Source organism: Melanostigma gelatinosum (assembly GCF_949748355.1).
Source record: "Melanostigma gelatinosum genome assembly, chromosome: 23".
Lineage (NCBI taxonomy): Eukaryota > Metazoa > Chordata > Actinopteri > Perciformes > Zoarcidae > Melanostigma > Melanostigma gelatinosum.
In genome coordinates this window covers 13,997,773-14,013,414 of record NC_136656.1, presented here as the reverse complement: position 1 = coordinate 14,013,414, position 15,642 = coordinate 13,997,773, and the positions used below count along the sequence as shown (strand labels likewise).

The following is a 15,642-nucleotide window of genomic DNA, read 5'->3' as shown; positions in this document are numbered from 1 at the left end:
GAGCGAGGCACAGATGCGCGTGAGAGGCGGGCAGGAGGAAGCACAAAAACCCAAATGACAGGAAGCGATCTAAAATACATCTACATTGAGCCGCGAGACCTGAAGCGAAACAAGCCCGCGCAGCTGAGGGCGGACATTGGAATTAAACCGAGGTTTCATTTCATCCGCATCCTCGTGTTAGAGGGACTCGTCCTCCTCCCACAGTGACCTAGAAAGGAAACAGTTGTCTGGCAGATGGAGAAACAGGCCGGAGCTGTCGGGGCGGCGGACGGAGCAGGGCCGAACAGAAAGCCCTGGAGCTCGGCCACCGGCGGACCAGCTGCTGATGAAACCCTGGACAGGTGAGTGTGCTTGATGTTACAAAGATATGACATGCGTCGCCCATTCACGGCTCTTCTTTTGCCTTTCCCCAATATTTCAGTCCCGGTGAAATATTACACAAAACATTTTCTGAGTCCAAATAACCGTTTCTTTAATTCGGCGTAGCTCCAATGCAAAATATTTCACAATTTCAACTTTTAAAGCAAGCGGTAAGCCAAGGCGACAGAATAGGAGCTGGTTTTCCAACGTAGTTTGGCGTGACGGTAATGTTCCAGTACAGTAGCTATGGTAGTGCAGCTAAAGGCTAAAAGTATCTAAATGAGCATGAACGAGGAGAAGACAGCTAACATGTTCGACAACACGCCAGTCTACCAGGGGGTTAACACAGCGAACAGCTGGCCGTGGATCAGTGAAGCAGGGCTCGCTGGTATAACGTTCGTAGCTAAAACAGGCCTCAGTACTGTACTAACTGTGTTTACACATGCGTTCTGTCCATGAGGGACTCACCGTACAAGAACCATCGAATCTAACTCTATTTGTATTGAAGTTGTCTGTTTATAATAATAATAATAATAATAATAATAATAATACGTGTTAAATCGTCTTCCTGAATATGAGATTTGGAAACTCATCTCACAACTGAAAACCAGGTATGGACCCTCATATTAGTTTGGTTATAATTTGAAAAAAATGATTTGATTCATAATAAGCCCTTTGTGAGCATTATATAAGCAGAAATATTAATAGTAATGCATTAAATGGCTGCACACCCTGTGGCTGTCCAATCATTTTATTCGGCCCTGATTTGATTTTGGGAAGCAGCTTTCTCGCTAGATTTAGCGACTGTTGAAGCTCGTGCTGCCAGCTACACTCTTTAGGAAAGAGTCGTCATGGCTGAGCTGCTTTTTTAGCTTGGATCAGTTAAAACAATCCAGCGTAGTGAAGTTATCGACCTGTAAGAGATCCTCGTGCAGGAATACATTGGTTGCTAAAATACAAATGGGGGGTTATCACTGTACTTGTTTCTCATGATGAATTCAGTATCGCGTGGATTTCTGTAGCACTCATTCCATCCGTACAACAGAGTTATGTCATACTCAGCACTGTCAACATTACTACAGTTAAGCCACAGTTAATAAAACACTTCCTGCAGATGTGTGAAACATCTTGCCCTGGTAGTGTTAAGTTTCATTGATTGGCAGGTTAACAGCCATTTAAAAAGAAATATTTGTATCAATTTTTTTTCACAGTTCGGTGAACACATACAATGTATCAACTTTTTATCTTGTTCTGTTCAGTCCAACAGGTTCTCATGTGGAGTGGTGTAAACAGCTGATAGCAGCCACCATCTCCAGTCAGATCTCAGGATCAGTCCCGTCTGACTTCACCAGGGACAACAAGGTAGCACACACACACACACACACACACACACACACACACACACACACACACACACACACACACACACACACACACACACACACACACTCTGCTGACAGTATTTCTCATCAGTGTGTCTTTTGTAACTTGATAGGCTAGGAGAAGACCAGATTTCATGGTAAGGCCGGCAGAAATATGTGTGTGTGTTTGGGCAGAGCTTTGTGTGTTCAGTGTGTGTGACTGTAAAGTGTCACAGCTGCTGTCACTGTTAGATTAAGCGACTGCTGAGCTGCTGTGCAGTTTGTCTTCCGCTTCTGGCTGTCAGCAGCCTACGTCCACACGTTCGTTTTTTTTATTTAAATATTCCGTCAACCGGTAGAGTGGTTCAAGAGACGCAGGGTTGGGAAAAATTACAATGTCAGCTGTCATTTTTTTTGGCAGGTTCATTTTAATGTTTGTTGTTGTAATACTCATTTTGGCCACAAGAGGCTGAAGGGCACCATTACCCCATGTTCTCCACAGGATTAAGATCATTCATGTTTTCTTCCAGGTCATTTATATCTCACACACACACACACACACACACACACACACACACACACACACACACACACACACACACACACACACACACACACACACACACACACACACACACACACACACACACACACACACACACACACACACACACACACACACACACACACACACACACACACACCTACCTGTTCTTAAGGCATAAACACACACACACTACCTACCTGTTCTTAAGGCATAAACACACACACACAACCTACCTGTTCTTAAGGCATAAACACACACACACAACCTACCTGTTCTTAAGGCATAAACACACACACACTACCTGTTCTTAAGGCATAAACACACACACACACAACCTACCTGTTCTTAAGGCATAAACACACACACACTACCTGTTCTTAAGGCATAAACACACACACACTACCTGTTCTTAAGGCATAAACACACACACACAACCTACCTGTTCTTAAGGCATAAACACACACACACAACCTACCTGTTCTTAAGGCATAAACACACACACACAACCTACCTGTTCTTAAGGCATAAACACACACACACTACCTGTTCTTAAGGCATAAACACACACACACACTACCTGTTCTTAAGGCATAAACACACACACACTACCTGTTCTTAAGGCATAAACACACACACACTACCTGTTCTTAAGGCATAAACACACACACACAACCTACCTGTTCTTAAGGCATAAACACACACACACAACCTACCTGTTCTTAAGGCATAAACACACACACACAACCTACCTGTTCTTAAGGCATAAACACACACACACAACCTACCTGTTCTTAAGGCATAAACACACACACACAACCTACCTGTTCTTAAGGCATAAACACACACACAACCTACCTGTTCTTAAGGCATAAACACACACACACTACCTGTTCTTAAGGCATAAACACACACACTACCTACCTGTTCTTAAGGCATAAACACACACACACTACCTGTTCTTAAGGCATAAACACACACACACTACCTGTTCTTAAGGCATAAACACACACACACTACCTGTTCTTAAGGCATAAACACACACACACAACCTACCTGTTCTTAAGGCATAAACACACACACACTACCTACCTGTTCTTAAGGCATAAACACACACACTACCTACCTGTTCTTAAGGCATAAACACACACACACTACCTACCTGTTCTTAAGGCATAAACACACACACTACCTACCTGTTCTTAAGGCATAAACACACACACTACCTACCTGTTCTTAAGGCATAAACACACACACTACCTACCTGTTGTTGAGGCATAAACACACACACACAACCTACCTGTTCTTAAGGCATAAACACACACACAACCTACCTGTTCTTAAGGCATAAACACACACACACCCTACCTGTTCTTAAGGCATAAACACACACACTACCTACCTGTTCTTAAGGCATAAACACAGGAGAGAAAACAGTTTGCGTGTTTGAACACAGCCTCGCGTTCCCTCACATGGGCCTGCTGTATGCAACAAAGGGACCTGATACCAGATACTTTGCCGTGACCCACTGGTCTCAGGTCAAGTAGTCGAAGTAAGCCTGGTGACAACATCCTTAAATATAGCTCCAGATAAGAGGAAAGGTGAGAGCGAGACATAATCAAACTTCCAGCGGTAGTGTTTCTGAGCACCAGATTCCCTTTACAAAACCTCTTATTTTACTGCAGCAGGGTGTGACAGTCTGGTTCGGTCAGTCCTGGTTCGGTCAGTCCTGGTTCTACGATGCCTCCCTTCCCTCCAGCAACACGGCCTTAAACTGACATTGTTTCATAACCATAAAAAACCTATGACGACATCGTTGTAAACCAGCACGGTTTGTTTTTTTACTTGGACTGCCGAGCAGTGACGTAGGGACACCGCTCTGGTAGCGGTAGAGACCTGTCAATCACAATTAGCCCCGCCCTAAAGCATCCCCTGCTTTATGGTCTGTTTGACTCTAAATGGACCATCATTTACTAAATGAACATGATGTGTTGAATAAGACTTGAAACTAGAGATTGAGACCATGAACTCATGTTTACAATGTTTACTGAGGGAATCAATCAAGAGAGAAGGAATCATTTTCTCATAGATGTCTGTTCAGTCGCCCCCTGCTGTACAGTAGAGAGAATGCAGCTTTTGGCTTCAACTTTCAGAACCAGAGGTTGCTTCCTGGTTTGGAGTCTCATGAGATTTCTGCCTCCACCCCAATACAGTAGAGGTCAATTGAATATAGTTTGTGTCGTTCCCACAGTTGAAAGATCTTTTAAAACAAGACAGAAAGCTTCATAAACAATGCTCGGTGCCCTTCAGAGTTAACACGTCTGTGGAATGAAGTCGTATGCAGCGCTTTCATATACATATATGCTCTGCAGCTTTCAGTTGTTGCTTTTTGCCGTTTGCACCGAATACAGGAAGGTCTCATTTTACTCTTGGACATTGTCAAGAATAATAAAGATGTAATGCCACACAGTGACAGTAACCTTCTGTTTGAGATCACAGCGTGAATGTAGTCGATTCCATTTCACATGAACTCCATTTGTTGTGTGTGTGTGTGTGTACTTGCTGTCTCCAGGTGTCCAAGAGGCTGACTCCCAGGGTAAGAGTTGTAGTCTCATAAGCTTGTCTTCTGTTACGTACTGTACATTTCACAGATGCACGTACAGGTCTGTGTGCTAATTAGCCAAAAGCCTAGCTTAGCTTCAGGCTAAAGCTACCGCTAACTGTTGCTCGTGTTTACTTTTTTCAGACAGGAATAATGAAACGGCAGCTATTAAGTGTAATAAGCTTCGAGGGTGCACATTGTGTTTCATGTAGAGTCAACAGGATGTGGTGTCACTGATGTCTGAGGTCAGACGTGCTTCCTGCATCAGACCCACTGCACACTTCATCACCACCAGATCCAGCTGCTTCTTCTTCTTCTTCTTCTTCCTCTGTACCGTTCTTCATGCTTTTTATTTGTTTATTCGTAACACCACAATGAATCCTATCAGAGCTCACACGTTCAGGGTGAATCTGACACCAGTGGAGTGCAGCTCTAATAACAGCAGTTCATCCATCAGTGTGTCACCGTCCTCTCAACAGCTGTTGGATGGATTGTCATGAACTTTGATTCAGACATTCATGTCCCACTCAGGATGAATTTGAATAACATTTTTCCATTTCTGTTCTGCAATGTTTTGTTGCTTATATAGTATATAATACACACTATCTAATTGGTATTCATAGTGATGTGTTTACAAGCCTGGGAAATTAATTGAGAGAGTTTATGGCTAAAAATAACCAGATGGTCTCCGGTGAATTTGACAGACCACGGTACTTCATCACAGTGATGGATATGAAAATCCAATCATTAATGATCAGGACTGATTTCTGATCATATTTACATGGAGTATGGAGCATCATCAGAAGAAACAATGGGGTGGACGTGGCTGTTGAAACAGTTTGCAAAGTCCGCAGGCTGCGAGTCTGACGGTGATGTAGCCTCTGGGGACATCGGTCTATACTTCTTGGGTTGCGGTGTAGCCAGCGGATATCCGGACCAAGACTTCCTTTTACGTGTGCCGGTTGTTATTTACGACTTGAGACCGGACCTGGAGTTGAGTGACAGCGTGTCTAACCGGTTAGTTTCACAGGGAGGCGGTTCAGCTGAGCTAATTGAAAGCTAAAGCACTGTCAGGCGATGGCCGGCGGGTTCCCAGATTGAATTTCAGCCTGCATTGAAACAAAGCCTGCTCTAACGTGATTGGTTAATATTTCTCAGTGAGAAACCAGAACGCGTCCGATACCGGGAACTTGCCCCGTTTCCCACAAGACCGATGAGCCTCGGTCACACTCTTATGGACTTCAGCCAGCTCATGTGGAATGCATCATTGTGTGGACACAGAATAATGTGTATTTCTGGTGTGTGGGCTCTGACCTCCACACACCCAGCTCAGCCCAGCAGAGAGGAGTGACGGTAATAACAGTGTCCTACAGAATAATGTCTCTTCACTGTATGATGTCTCTGTCTCTTTTTCTCTGTCTCACTCTCTCCATGCTGCTCTCCTCGGCAGCAAGACTCACAAGATGAAGGGCTTTATTACCATGGAGATAGTGATTCTGAGCATCCTTCCAATGCTTTGGCAAGTCTCTCTCTGTCTGTCCTTCCTCCTGTTCACCTCCTCCTCCCTCTGTCCTGGTCTGCATGCCTCGTCGTCTCCTTCTGTCTCAGCTCCGTTCAGCGCTGCTGTCCTGAAGAAATGACGGCAAATAACACGTGTAGCATAACACGTTTGGAGTTTGACAGACCGGGAGGAAGAAGCTGTTGATTTGCATTGTGGGAAGGATCCAATGCTTCCCGTACGAGGGACTAAAAGTCTCTGTTGTATCAATGCTGACCATTGTTTTTAGGGAGAATGTTAGAATGTATTAATTCATTCATTACTGATTTAGAACTTTCTTCTCTTTTGCCGAATTTCTAACATCACTTTAATATTTTGAAATATTCCATTAATATTTCTCTGACATCAGTGTTGTGTTTGTGCCTTGTGATTTATATCAGCTTTGATTTATCGAGTAAAAACAGCTCTGATGCATTTAGTTTGAGTAATTAAGATCAATGTTTTGGCAAACTGCCTTCTTCATTAAAAGGCATCACTTCATATAAAGAAGGCAGTTTGATTTGTATCAGTAAAACAAGTGCATCAGAGAGTGGCTTACAGTGAATCGCATCCTGTTACATCTGAGCGCTGATCCAACTCGTCTCATCAGACCCGAGGGGACATCTCTCTGCTATCGCCAGCATTAGCAGCGTTGGTTCGGTTAGCTTGCAGATGTTGTCGTCTAAATAGACTCTCAGAGATAAAGCCCATCTCAGCCGGTCATTACACCTTCAGTGCTGCTGTGTCAGGTGTCGGTGGTGCAGGTCTAGCCTGTTGTGGTCCCACTGACCGGTCTGTGTTCTGTACAGAACCTTCCAGCTTTGAGATACGGGGCGCCGGTCACAATGTTCCAGGACCAGGTTCCTCTGCTACCGGGAGAGAGCGTCCAGACTACAGGTGAGCTCGCCGCCGCCGTCCAGCCGCCCTGTGACGGAAGCCCCGAGAGGACAAAAAGTCTTCTGGTGCGCCAATGCAACAAATGTTACGGATACAGAAAGATCATTGTAAGAACTCTTCACTTGTTCGTAAGTCAGGAGGGAAAACTATTTATCTCTAACTAAGAAAGTTTTTTTCCCCTCTGGGCTTCTGTACTGTGTCCATATTCATCATGTAGTAGGCTATATATATATATATATATATATATATATATATATATATTTAAACTGCACAGACAATGTACACATTTCTTACCTGCCCATAAATCAATACTGTTTTGTTTCTTTGTGTGTGACGTGCAGTGAAGGATGTGATGTACATCTGTCCGTTCAGTGGTCTGGTTAATGGAACCCTGACCATCACAGACTACAAGCTCTACTTCACCAGCGTGGAACGGGTACTTCAGATCCCATTTATTGTTTTACAATCGCAGGACTCCTGTGTCTCTGCAGTACTCTGTGTGTTTTTGCAGCTGTGTGTTAATGTCTGTGCACATCCAGGAGTCTCCGTTCGTTCTCGACGTGAACCTGGGAGTCATCAGCAGACTGGAGACCATCAGTGTTCCCAACCAGGGAGAGAACACCAAGGGACTGGAGCTGGTCTGCAAGGTACCAGGGAATCAGGGACACCATTGCAGCAGTAACTGTGTCGAGTCTGCGTTGACACCGACGATTGGTGTTCTCTCTGTGTCCTCCCTTTGTCATCAGGACATGAGGAGTCCCAGGTTCGCCTACAAGATGGAGGAAAGCCATCCGGACGTGGTGGAGCTGCTGTCCACACATGCCTTCCCCCTCTCCCACAGCCTGGTCAGTCTCACTCAGTATTCACTCATGAAGGCGACACAGTTGGCAGTGTTTACTGGTGGGATACCAGTGAGGGATCATGTCATTGTTATATCATTTTTAACAGTTTTGTTTAGACGAAATAAACGATTTGACGACATCAGTTTGGTTTGTGGGAGGTTTTGATGGGATTGCATCGTAAACGGATTAGTTCTTTGAAATGAATAATCAATAACTGACTTGATAATGAAACTGAAGGAGGGGCTGTGAACACTAACGCGTGTGCTGTGACTCTTTCAGCCCCTGTTCTCCTTCCTGTACCAGGAGCAGTTCCCCGTGGACGGCTGGAAGGTGTACGACCCAGCAGCAGAGTACCGACGTCTGGTGAGTGCACGCTCAGACTCACCACACACTTCATGGAAACACTCCAAGAATTCGATCAGCAAATCAACAGTTCTGTCAAACGCAAATCCTGTTTCTTTATTTTCTATCAGTCCACATTTTTTCAAGGCGGATTAAGTCACCTGGAATACTTTTAATGTGAAATGTCTGCACAGGAAGTGTTTGATTGGCAGTAGCTTAAAGGGCCGGTTTGTCTGAGGTGCTTCTCCATAGTCAGTGTATTACTACAGTAGACGTGAGCAGATTAATGTACTTCTGTGTTTAGGTGTGTTCTATATTTGGAATATTTTCCGACAGGAAGCTGAAAGTGAAGCTTATCTATGCCGTCTTTAACAGTGATGGAGAAACGTGCTGTGGAATACTAATTGATATTTTATATCGCACAACAAGCCTCTCATTCCACAGGCAACACTGCATAGTAACGTGTGTGTGTGTGTGTGGGGGGGGGGGGCAGGGCCTCCCTAACGAGAGCTGGGCCATCAGTAAGATGAACAGCAGCTACGAGCTGTGTGACACCTATCCCTCCATCCTGGTTGTCCCCACCCACATCACAGAGGAGGACGTCAGACGGGTGGCAGTGTTCAGAGCCAAGCACCGCATCCCGGTCAGTCTCGCATCACATACTGACATAAGTATATTCATATATCATTTTATATTGCTTTGGTTAGGGACAGTGTGCATTAATAAAACATTGCTGTAAATGTGACAGTTGGTTATATATAACAATACACTTTATTTGTACAGCACATTTCATAAAATAAATGCAGTGATTTACAATAAGGAAAACTAGACACAGAATAAACATAGAAATATGGAAAAATAAGATGATAACATCAAACGCACTCGATAAAGTACGATTTAAAAAAAGGTGAAATGTCATAGATAGATGAATAACATGACATGTCAATAAAACCCACATAATAATAATGATATTCAAATCAGTACCACATTTGAAGCTTGCACATATACATCAATAAACACTGCATCAGCATCAAAGGGTCTCCCGTCTCTTCTACTCCACTACATCAGCAGTGGAGATTACAATTCTGTCATTTAAATAAAAGTTCTGTTCCGTTTCTTGGTCCTCCGGGTGCTGAACCCACACCTGCTCTTCCTGCAGGTCCTGTCCTGGATCCACCCAGAGACTCAGGCCACCATCGTACGCTGCAGCCAGCCGCTCGTCGGACCGTCGGACCGCCGCTGCAAAGAGGACGAGCGCTTCCTCCAAATCATCATGGACGCCAACGCCCAGTCCCACAAGCTCACCATCTTTGACGCCCGACAGAGCAGCGTGGCGGTCACCAACAAGGTGCGACGCGCTGACACTTCTCCTGCTTTCTCGTGTTGCATGTTGATTTATTTTCTTCTCTCTCGCTCTCCCCCTCCCCCCTCCCTCCACCGCCTCCCCCCGCGTGCAGGCGAAGGACGGAGGGTACGAGAGTGAGAGCTTCTACCCAAACGTGGAGCTCAACTTCCTGGAAATCCCCAACATCCACGTGATGAGGGAGTCTCTGAGGAAGATGAAGGACGTGGTTTACCCCACCATCGATGAAGCCCACTGGCACTCCGCTATCGACCAGACGCACTGGCTGGAGTACATACGGGTAACTCTCACAGCACACACGTGGTGTTTCTTCATCACTGTGGGAGTATTTTACTAACGATGCTCTCCCGTGTGTGTGTGTGTGTGTGTGTTAGCTGTTATTAGCGGGAGCAGCAAAGATAGCCGACAAGCTGGAGTCGGGAAAGACGTCGGTGGTGGTGCACTGCAGCGACGGCTGGGACCGGACCGCCCAGCTCACCTCTCTGGCCATGCTGATGCTGGACAGCCACTACCGCACGCTCCGAGGGTTCCAGGTGACACCGACGCTGCGCCGCGATAATCAGCCGCGTGCCGTAGTCTTCCTCCCCGCAGCGTGATCATCTTCTGTGTGTTTGCAGGTTCTGGTGGAGAAGGAGTGGGTCAGCTTTGGACACAAGTTTGCCGCCGTAAGGAACCGTCATTGTGATCGTCGAAGCATTTTCTGTGGCGTGACAACGACTTTAAGTCATTTCTCTAGAGATAAATGCCCAGAATGTAGACATGATGATGTAGAAAAAACGCTTTTCTCTTGAAGCTAATCAAAATCAAAACCCGGGTCAAAACATGTCACGCAAGCATTAATGTGATAGAAACACCAAACGAACAACAGGGGAGAAAAGAGACGCATCACGGCCGCTCTGTGTGTTGAATACTTGTTCCACATAAGAACCTGATTCAGTGGCGGTTAACCTTCTGCTTTGTGCCGCAGCGCGTCGGTCACGGTGACGAGAACCACGCCAACTCGGAGCGCTCGCCTCTCTTCGTCCAGTTCATCGACTGCGTCTGGCAGATGACTCGACAGGTAACGAACAGGAAATCAAGATTCACAACCAAGTTGTCTTTCAACAGATTATTACAGCATTTGCAAATGGGCTCCGATCACACGGAGATCGGTGGTCTCCACCGGGTTAAAGTTCCACCTGGCTTTCATCCCTTTGCTCTAAAGCAGGGGTTCTTAACCTTTTTGACCTCGGGGCCCAACTTTTCAAGTACAAAGTGTCCCGGGGCCCACTCTGACTATATGCATCAAAAGTGTCAGACAACCTGTAGGTCATACAGAAACAGAGCAGTGGGCCTTTGGAGTCAGTAAAAATTTAAGATTTTTGTCCGCATAAAATAAAAAAGTATCTTTCAGTATAAATAACTGCCGGTGGCTGTATCTGTACAGGTAAAGGACAGTATAGGGCTGTAACTACACTATCAGTGAACAACTACCTCAAATTTGAAGAATTGGACAAAGTATGACCATTCTACAGAGTGTCTTCATGAAGAGATCCAGGCGGAGCTCTAAAAGGACATTTGGAGACCCAAATGGACACATGGTAACCAAATGATATTCTGACACACTAAAGGTGTTTCTCCCTTTATATTTTGATGTTATATTATTTTACTTTTATTATTAGCCTTTGCAAATTGCAAAAACGATGTATATAAGGTCGAAGACGTGGCGTGTGAGTAGCGGACTTGCTGTGCTTAATGGCTGCGACCGAGCGCACGAACGAGAATGAGAATAGCTCAGTTACGCAAACGTTGGTTGACGGCTTATATAAGAGGACGATAAGGTTTGTACTATAAGTACTAGCGTTTTCTGAAGGCAGTAGCTCCATGGTAACATCCGCTAGCACGTTGTCGGGTCTGTAATGTGTCTTTTTCTGTCGAAATGCTGCAAGATACGACTTGCAGCGGTTATGGCGACTTTGGACAGTGTGTGTGTGGGCTCCTTTTGTGGAGAAACCATAAGAAATGAAAGAAAATCGATGATTTCTTTGCAAAGATGAGGATTTTGGGCATGCTGGGATACCAAACACGGACATGTCTTGTGACGTATTTGCGCAAACAAGCCGTAGGAACGGAAGGGGAGGGGATCGAGGATGCCGGTGTTGAACAGGCAAAACCCTTGTTAAATAAATGAGATGATAGAATGTGATGATCACAAAGACATTTATTATCATGTGTATGTAAACCTGCATACACAAGAAGCCCAACAGACTTTCCCACGAGCGTTGGCTGTTTCGTCGCTACGTGTCGCTTTATTTCTGAAGGCTTCAGTGCTTCGTTTGATAGCATTAGCCCACATTCCACACACTGAGCACTCGGCTCTGCCTCGCTGCCTCCGTTCACAAAGCCGTACTTAAGAAAGTCAGGGTTGTACTTGCACACACATTTAGACTTTTGGGGGGTATGGCACCACTGTCGTCTTCATTTTTTCTTTTTAATAACTTATCCATAACTTTCGCTACAGGCTAGCGGCTAGCTGAGTGTCTTCTTCTGCTTATTGCAGCTTGTTAAACAACTGACTGACGCATTACCGCCACCAGGTGGTGGGAAGCTGTATTGTAACTGAGCGTCTCGTGGATAACAGTGATATCTCTGGTGTCTTCAATTGATAACCTATGCAGTCCCGCGGCCCTCGCGGCCCACAGGTGCAAAACTGAAAGTTTTTCGCGGCCCTCTAGGTGGCGCTCGCGGCCCAATCATGGGCCGCGGCCCTATGGTTAAGAATCACTGCTCTAAAGGATCTCGTGTCGTGGGCATTTTGAAGCTGTCACTCTTAACCCTTCTGTGCCTCTTGACTGCAGTTCCCAGCAGCCTTTGAGTTCAACGAGCTGTTCCTGATCACCGTGCTGGACCACCTCTACAGCTGTCTGTTCGGTACATTCCTGTACAGCAGCGAACAGGAGAGGACGGCTAAGGTACGTACCATTCTTCTTCTGCTGCTTGTGGGGGCGGGGGGGGGCCTGTCTGATGGAGCTGTGTCACATTCAGCTCTTCTTCTGTCCCACGCAGGAGGTGCAGACCAACACCGTGTCCCTGTGGTCCTACATTAACAGGTAACATACTCACCGCCTTGATAGGAGTGATGGTGGTAGGAGTGACTGTCTGACTGTTCCAATGTTGTCGTCCCCCCACCAGCCAGCCTGAGGACTTCACCAACCCCTTCTACGTGGACTATGAGCACCACGTTCTGTGTCCGCTGGTTTCCTCCAGACATCTGGAGCTGTGGACGGGCTACTACGCCCGCTGGAACCCGCGCATGAGACCACAGGTAGGCGGAGCCTATGGCCTCCAGATTATGGAAGTTACTATCGGACCCGTACGGAAACGCATGTCCCCAGGCTTTCAGTGCAGAGCCCTGCTTGCTCTGTGGGACAAATACATGCTGTTCTCCCTGATCCCACTAGGGGGCGATGTTGCTGTATTATGGAGCAGTAGTGTGTGATGTAAGGCTTCAAAATCAATGTTGTTGCTAATGATTGACTTATCCTAGACTGTGAATAAATACAAAATGAAAAAATTTTGTATGTAGGAAATAATAACATTTTTGTGTTTTTTATTATTTAAAAAAACAGAAGCATTATGTAAACCAACATTTAAATGATTAAAATGTAAAGGAGTGGATAGGACTCAGTGAGGCTGCTGAACATGACTGTTAAAAATTAACATATTAGTACTGATGATAGGATTTTTCTTGTGAAATTGAAATCTCATGATATCAACCATTTCTTTGTGTGTGCTGGTGTGATCCTCTGTGTGGTGTGTGTGTTTCAGGTTGTGTGTGTGTGTGTGTTTCAGGTTGTGTGTTTGCTGGTGTGATCCTCGGTGGTGTGTGTGTTTCAGGTTGTGTGTGTGTGTGTGTGTTTCAGGTTGTGTGTTTGCTGGTGTGATCCTCGGTGGTGTGTGTGTTTCAGGTTGTGTGTTTGCTGGTGTGATCCTCGGTGGTGTGTGTGTTTCAGGTTGTGTGTGTGTGTGTGTTTCAGGTTGTGTGTTTGCTGGTGTGATCCTCGGTGGTGTGTGTGTTTCAGGTTGTGTGTGTGTGTGTGTTTCAGGTTGTGTGTTTGCTGGTGTGATCCTCGGTGGTGTGTGTGTTTCAGGTTGTGTGTTTGCTGGTGTGATCCTCGGTGGTGTGTGTGTTTCAGGTTGTGTGTTTGCTGGTGTGATCCTCGGTGGTGTGTGTGTTTCAGGTTGTGTGTTTGCTGGTGTGATCCTCGGTGTGGTGTGTGTTTCAGGTTGTGTGTTTGCTGGTGTGATCCTCGGTGTGGTGTGTGTTTCAGGTTGTGTGTGTGTGTTTCAGGTTGTGTGTGTTTCAGGTTGTGTGTTTGCTGGTGTGATCCTCGGTGGTGTGTGTGTTTCAGGTTGTGTGTTTGCTGGTGTGATCCTCTGTGTGGTGTGTGTGTTTCAGGTGCCGGTGCATCAGACGCTGAAGGAGCTGCTGTTCTTAAGAGCGGAGCTCCAGAGGAGGGTGGAGGAGCTGCAGAGAGATGCCACCTCCCGCTCCTCGTCCTCCTTCTCTGAACACTCCCCCTCACACTCTGGAACTCCTCTGCACAGTGTTGTCTGACACGCATGCACGCACACACACATGCACACACACACAGTTAAATGCATGTTTCAGCCCCAGTACTACAAATACTGATGTTTCCAATGGAAAGGAGGCTTTACAAAGAGATTTTTAATTTTATAATAACATTGTTAAATACACTTTTAGCAAAGTAAAATGACCTGGAGATGTTTTTAGTTTAAAAACAATTTAAAGAAAGTATTAAAAATGTACGAAGCCCCAAAAGGGACAGGGGGGGAAGAACAAAGATGTAAAGGTACTTTGCCCTGTGATGGCTGCAGTAGTTTGGAAATGGCAATACGGGTCACTGAATCTGATGAATGTTCATCAGACCACAGATGAGGCGAGCATTAGCTAGCTTGCCACAGCCGCTAACTGAAGTTCCATCTTCAAAGCAACAGAGCGCTGCCGTACGCTAACTAGCTAATTAGCTAGCTAGAGAAAAGAATTAGCAAGCTAGACTTTTCTGGTTTGTAGTCTGATAAACACTACATTCCTCAAACTCAGGACGCTATATCTCAAGTAGCTGTAGCTGTAACAGGGACTCCAATTTAACAGAAACTTAAGAAAACATAATAGTATTTCTCTTTTTTCCCCCCCAAGTCCCCTTAGAGGCTCTGTAGAAACTATCCTGACATGAAGCCTGTGCTTAGTATTTATGTTATTTAAAAAACAATTCCAAAAGACCAGCTCCCCGGTACTGTGCGACTCTTACCGGTCAACTCATGAGTGTATGAAGAAGTGCTGTTTGTCTCAGGGCTCACTGATTCACATGACTGAAAGCTGCAGGCTCACGCTTCCTCTTCCTTCACTTTGTCATGACCTTGTCGTGACTAACGCCACAGTTCTGTCCAAAGTCACGGGCGGAAACAGAAAATATAAAAATAATATATTTTTTGGAACAGGAACCACAGAAGAAAGAATCCTGGCATCATTATCCTTCACTTGCTGCGTGTTTTCTTTCATTTGTATTTATAAATAGTTATTTTAATTGTAGTTGTCTTTCTTTACGTTGCCTTTCCATGTGCCAACAGTGTCACTGCCCCCCCCCTCCAATGCTATTTAACCCATTAACACACTGTACCTGTGGCATGCCATCGTGCAAATCCTTTTTCTGTATGTGATATTTCTAATAATGAGAAGTTAAACCTCCTAAATGAGCCATAATCACTTCTGACATTCCATTTAAAAAAAATA

General features: G+C 45.3%; 1 protein-coding gene across 3 annotated transcripts; it reads left to right on the top strand.

The window, feature by feature from the left end:
- The first annotated feature begins 70 nt into the window (after positions 1-70).
- On the top strand, positions 71-15,640 carry mtmr1a (myotubularin related protein 1a). 3 transcript variants are annotated; one of them, XM_079295678.1, is made up of 18 exons: positions 71-341; positions 1,620-1,722; positions 4,838-4,861; positions 7,214-7,301; positions 7,643-7,737; positions 7,841-7,948; positions 8,048-8,146; positions 8,423-8,506; positions 8,979-9,128; positions 9,645-9,833; positions 9,943-10,128; positions 10,223-10,381; positions 10,466-10,513; positions 10,816-10,908; positions 12,686-12,799; positions 12,894-12,937; positions 13,020-13,152; positions 14,287-15,640. In XM_079295678.1, exons 1-18 carry the CDS (start codon positions 235-237, stop codon positions 14,443-14,445), a joined length of 1,983 nt encoding a protein of 660 aa, XP_079151804.1. In that variant the 5' UTR covers positions 71-234; the 3' UTR covers positions 14,446-15,640. The 3 variants fall into 3 exon arrangements, with proteins under 3 accessions (XP_079151804.1, XP_079151805.1, XP_079151806.1); XM_079295679.1 differs by lacking the exon at positions 4,838-4,861; XM_079295680.1 differs by lacking the exons at positions 71-341; positions 1,620-1,722; positions 4,838-4,861 and adding an exon at positions 5,937-6,220.
- Positions 15,641-15,642: the final 2 nt, after the last annotated feature.

Coding starts and splice junctions, on each gene's coding strand:
- mtmr1a (XM_079295678.1), top strand. CDS start 235: ATGGAGAAACAGGCCGGAGCTGTCGGGGCGGCGGACGGAGCAGGGCCG. Junction 342..1,619: donor GCTGATGAAACCCTGGACAG/GTGAGTGTGCTT, acceptor TGTTCTGTTCAG/TCCAACAGGTTCTCATGTGG. Junction 9,129..9,644: donor GAGCCAAGCACCGCATCCCG/GTCAGTCTCGCA, acceptor CTCTTCCTGCAG/GTCCTGTCCTGGATCCACCC.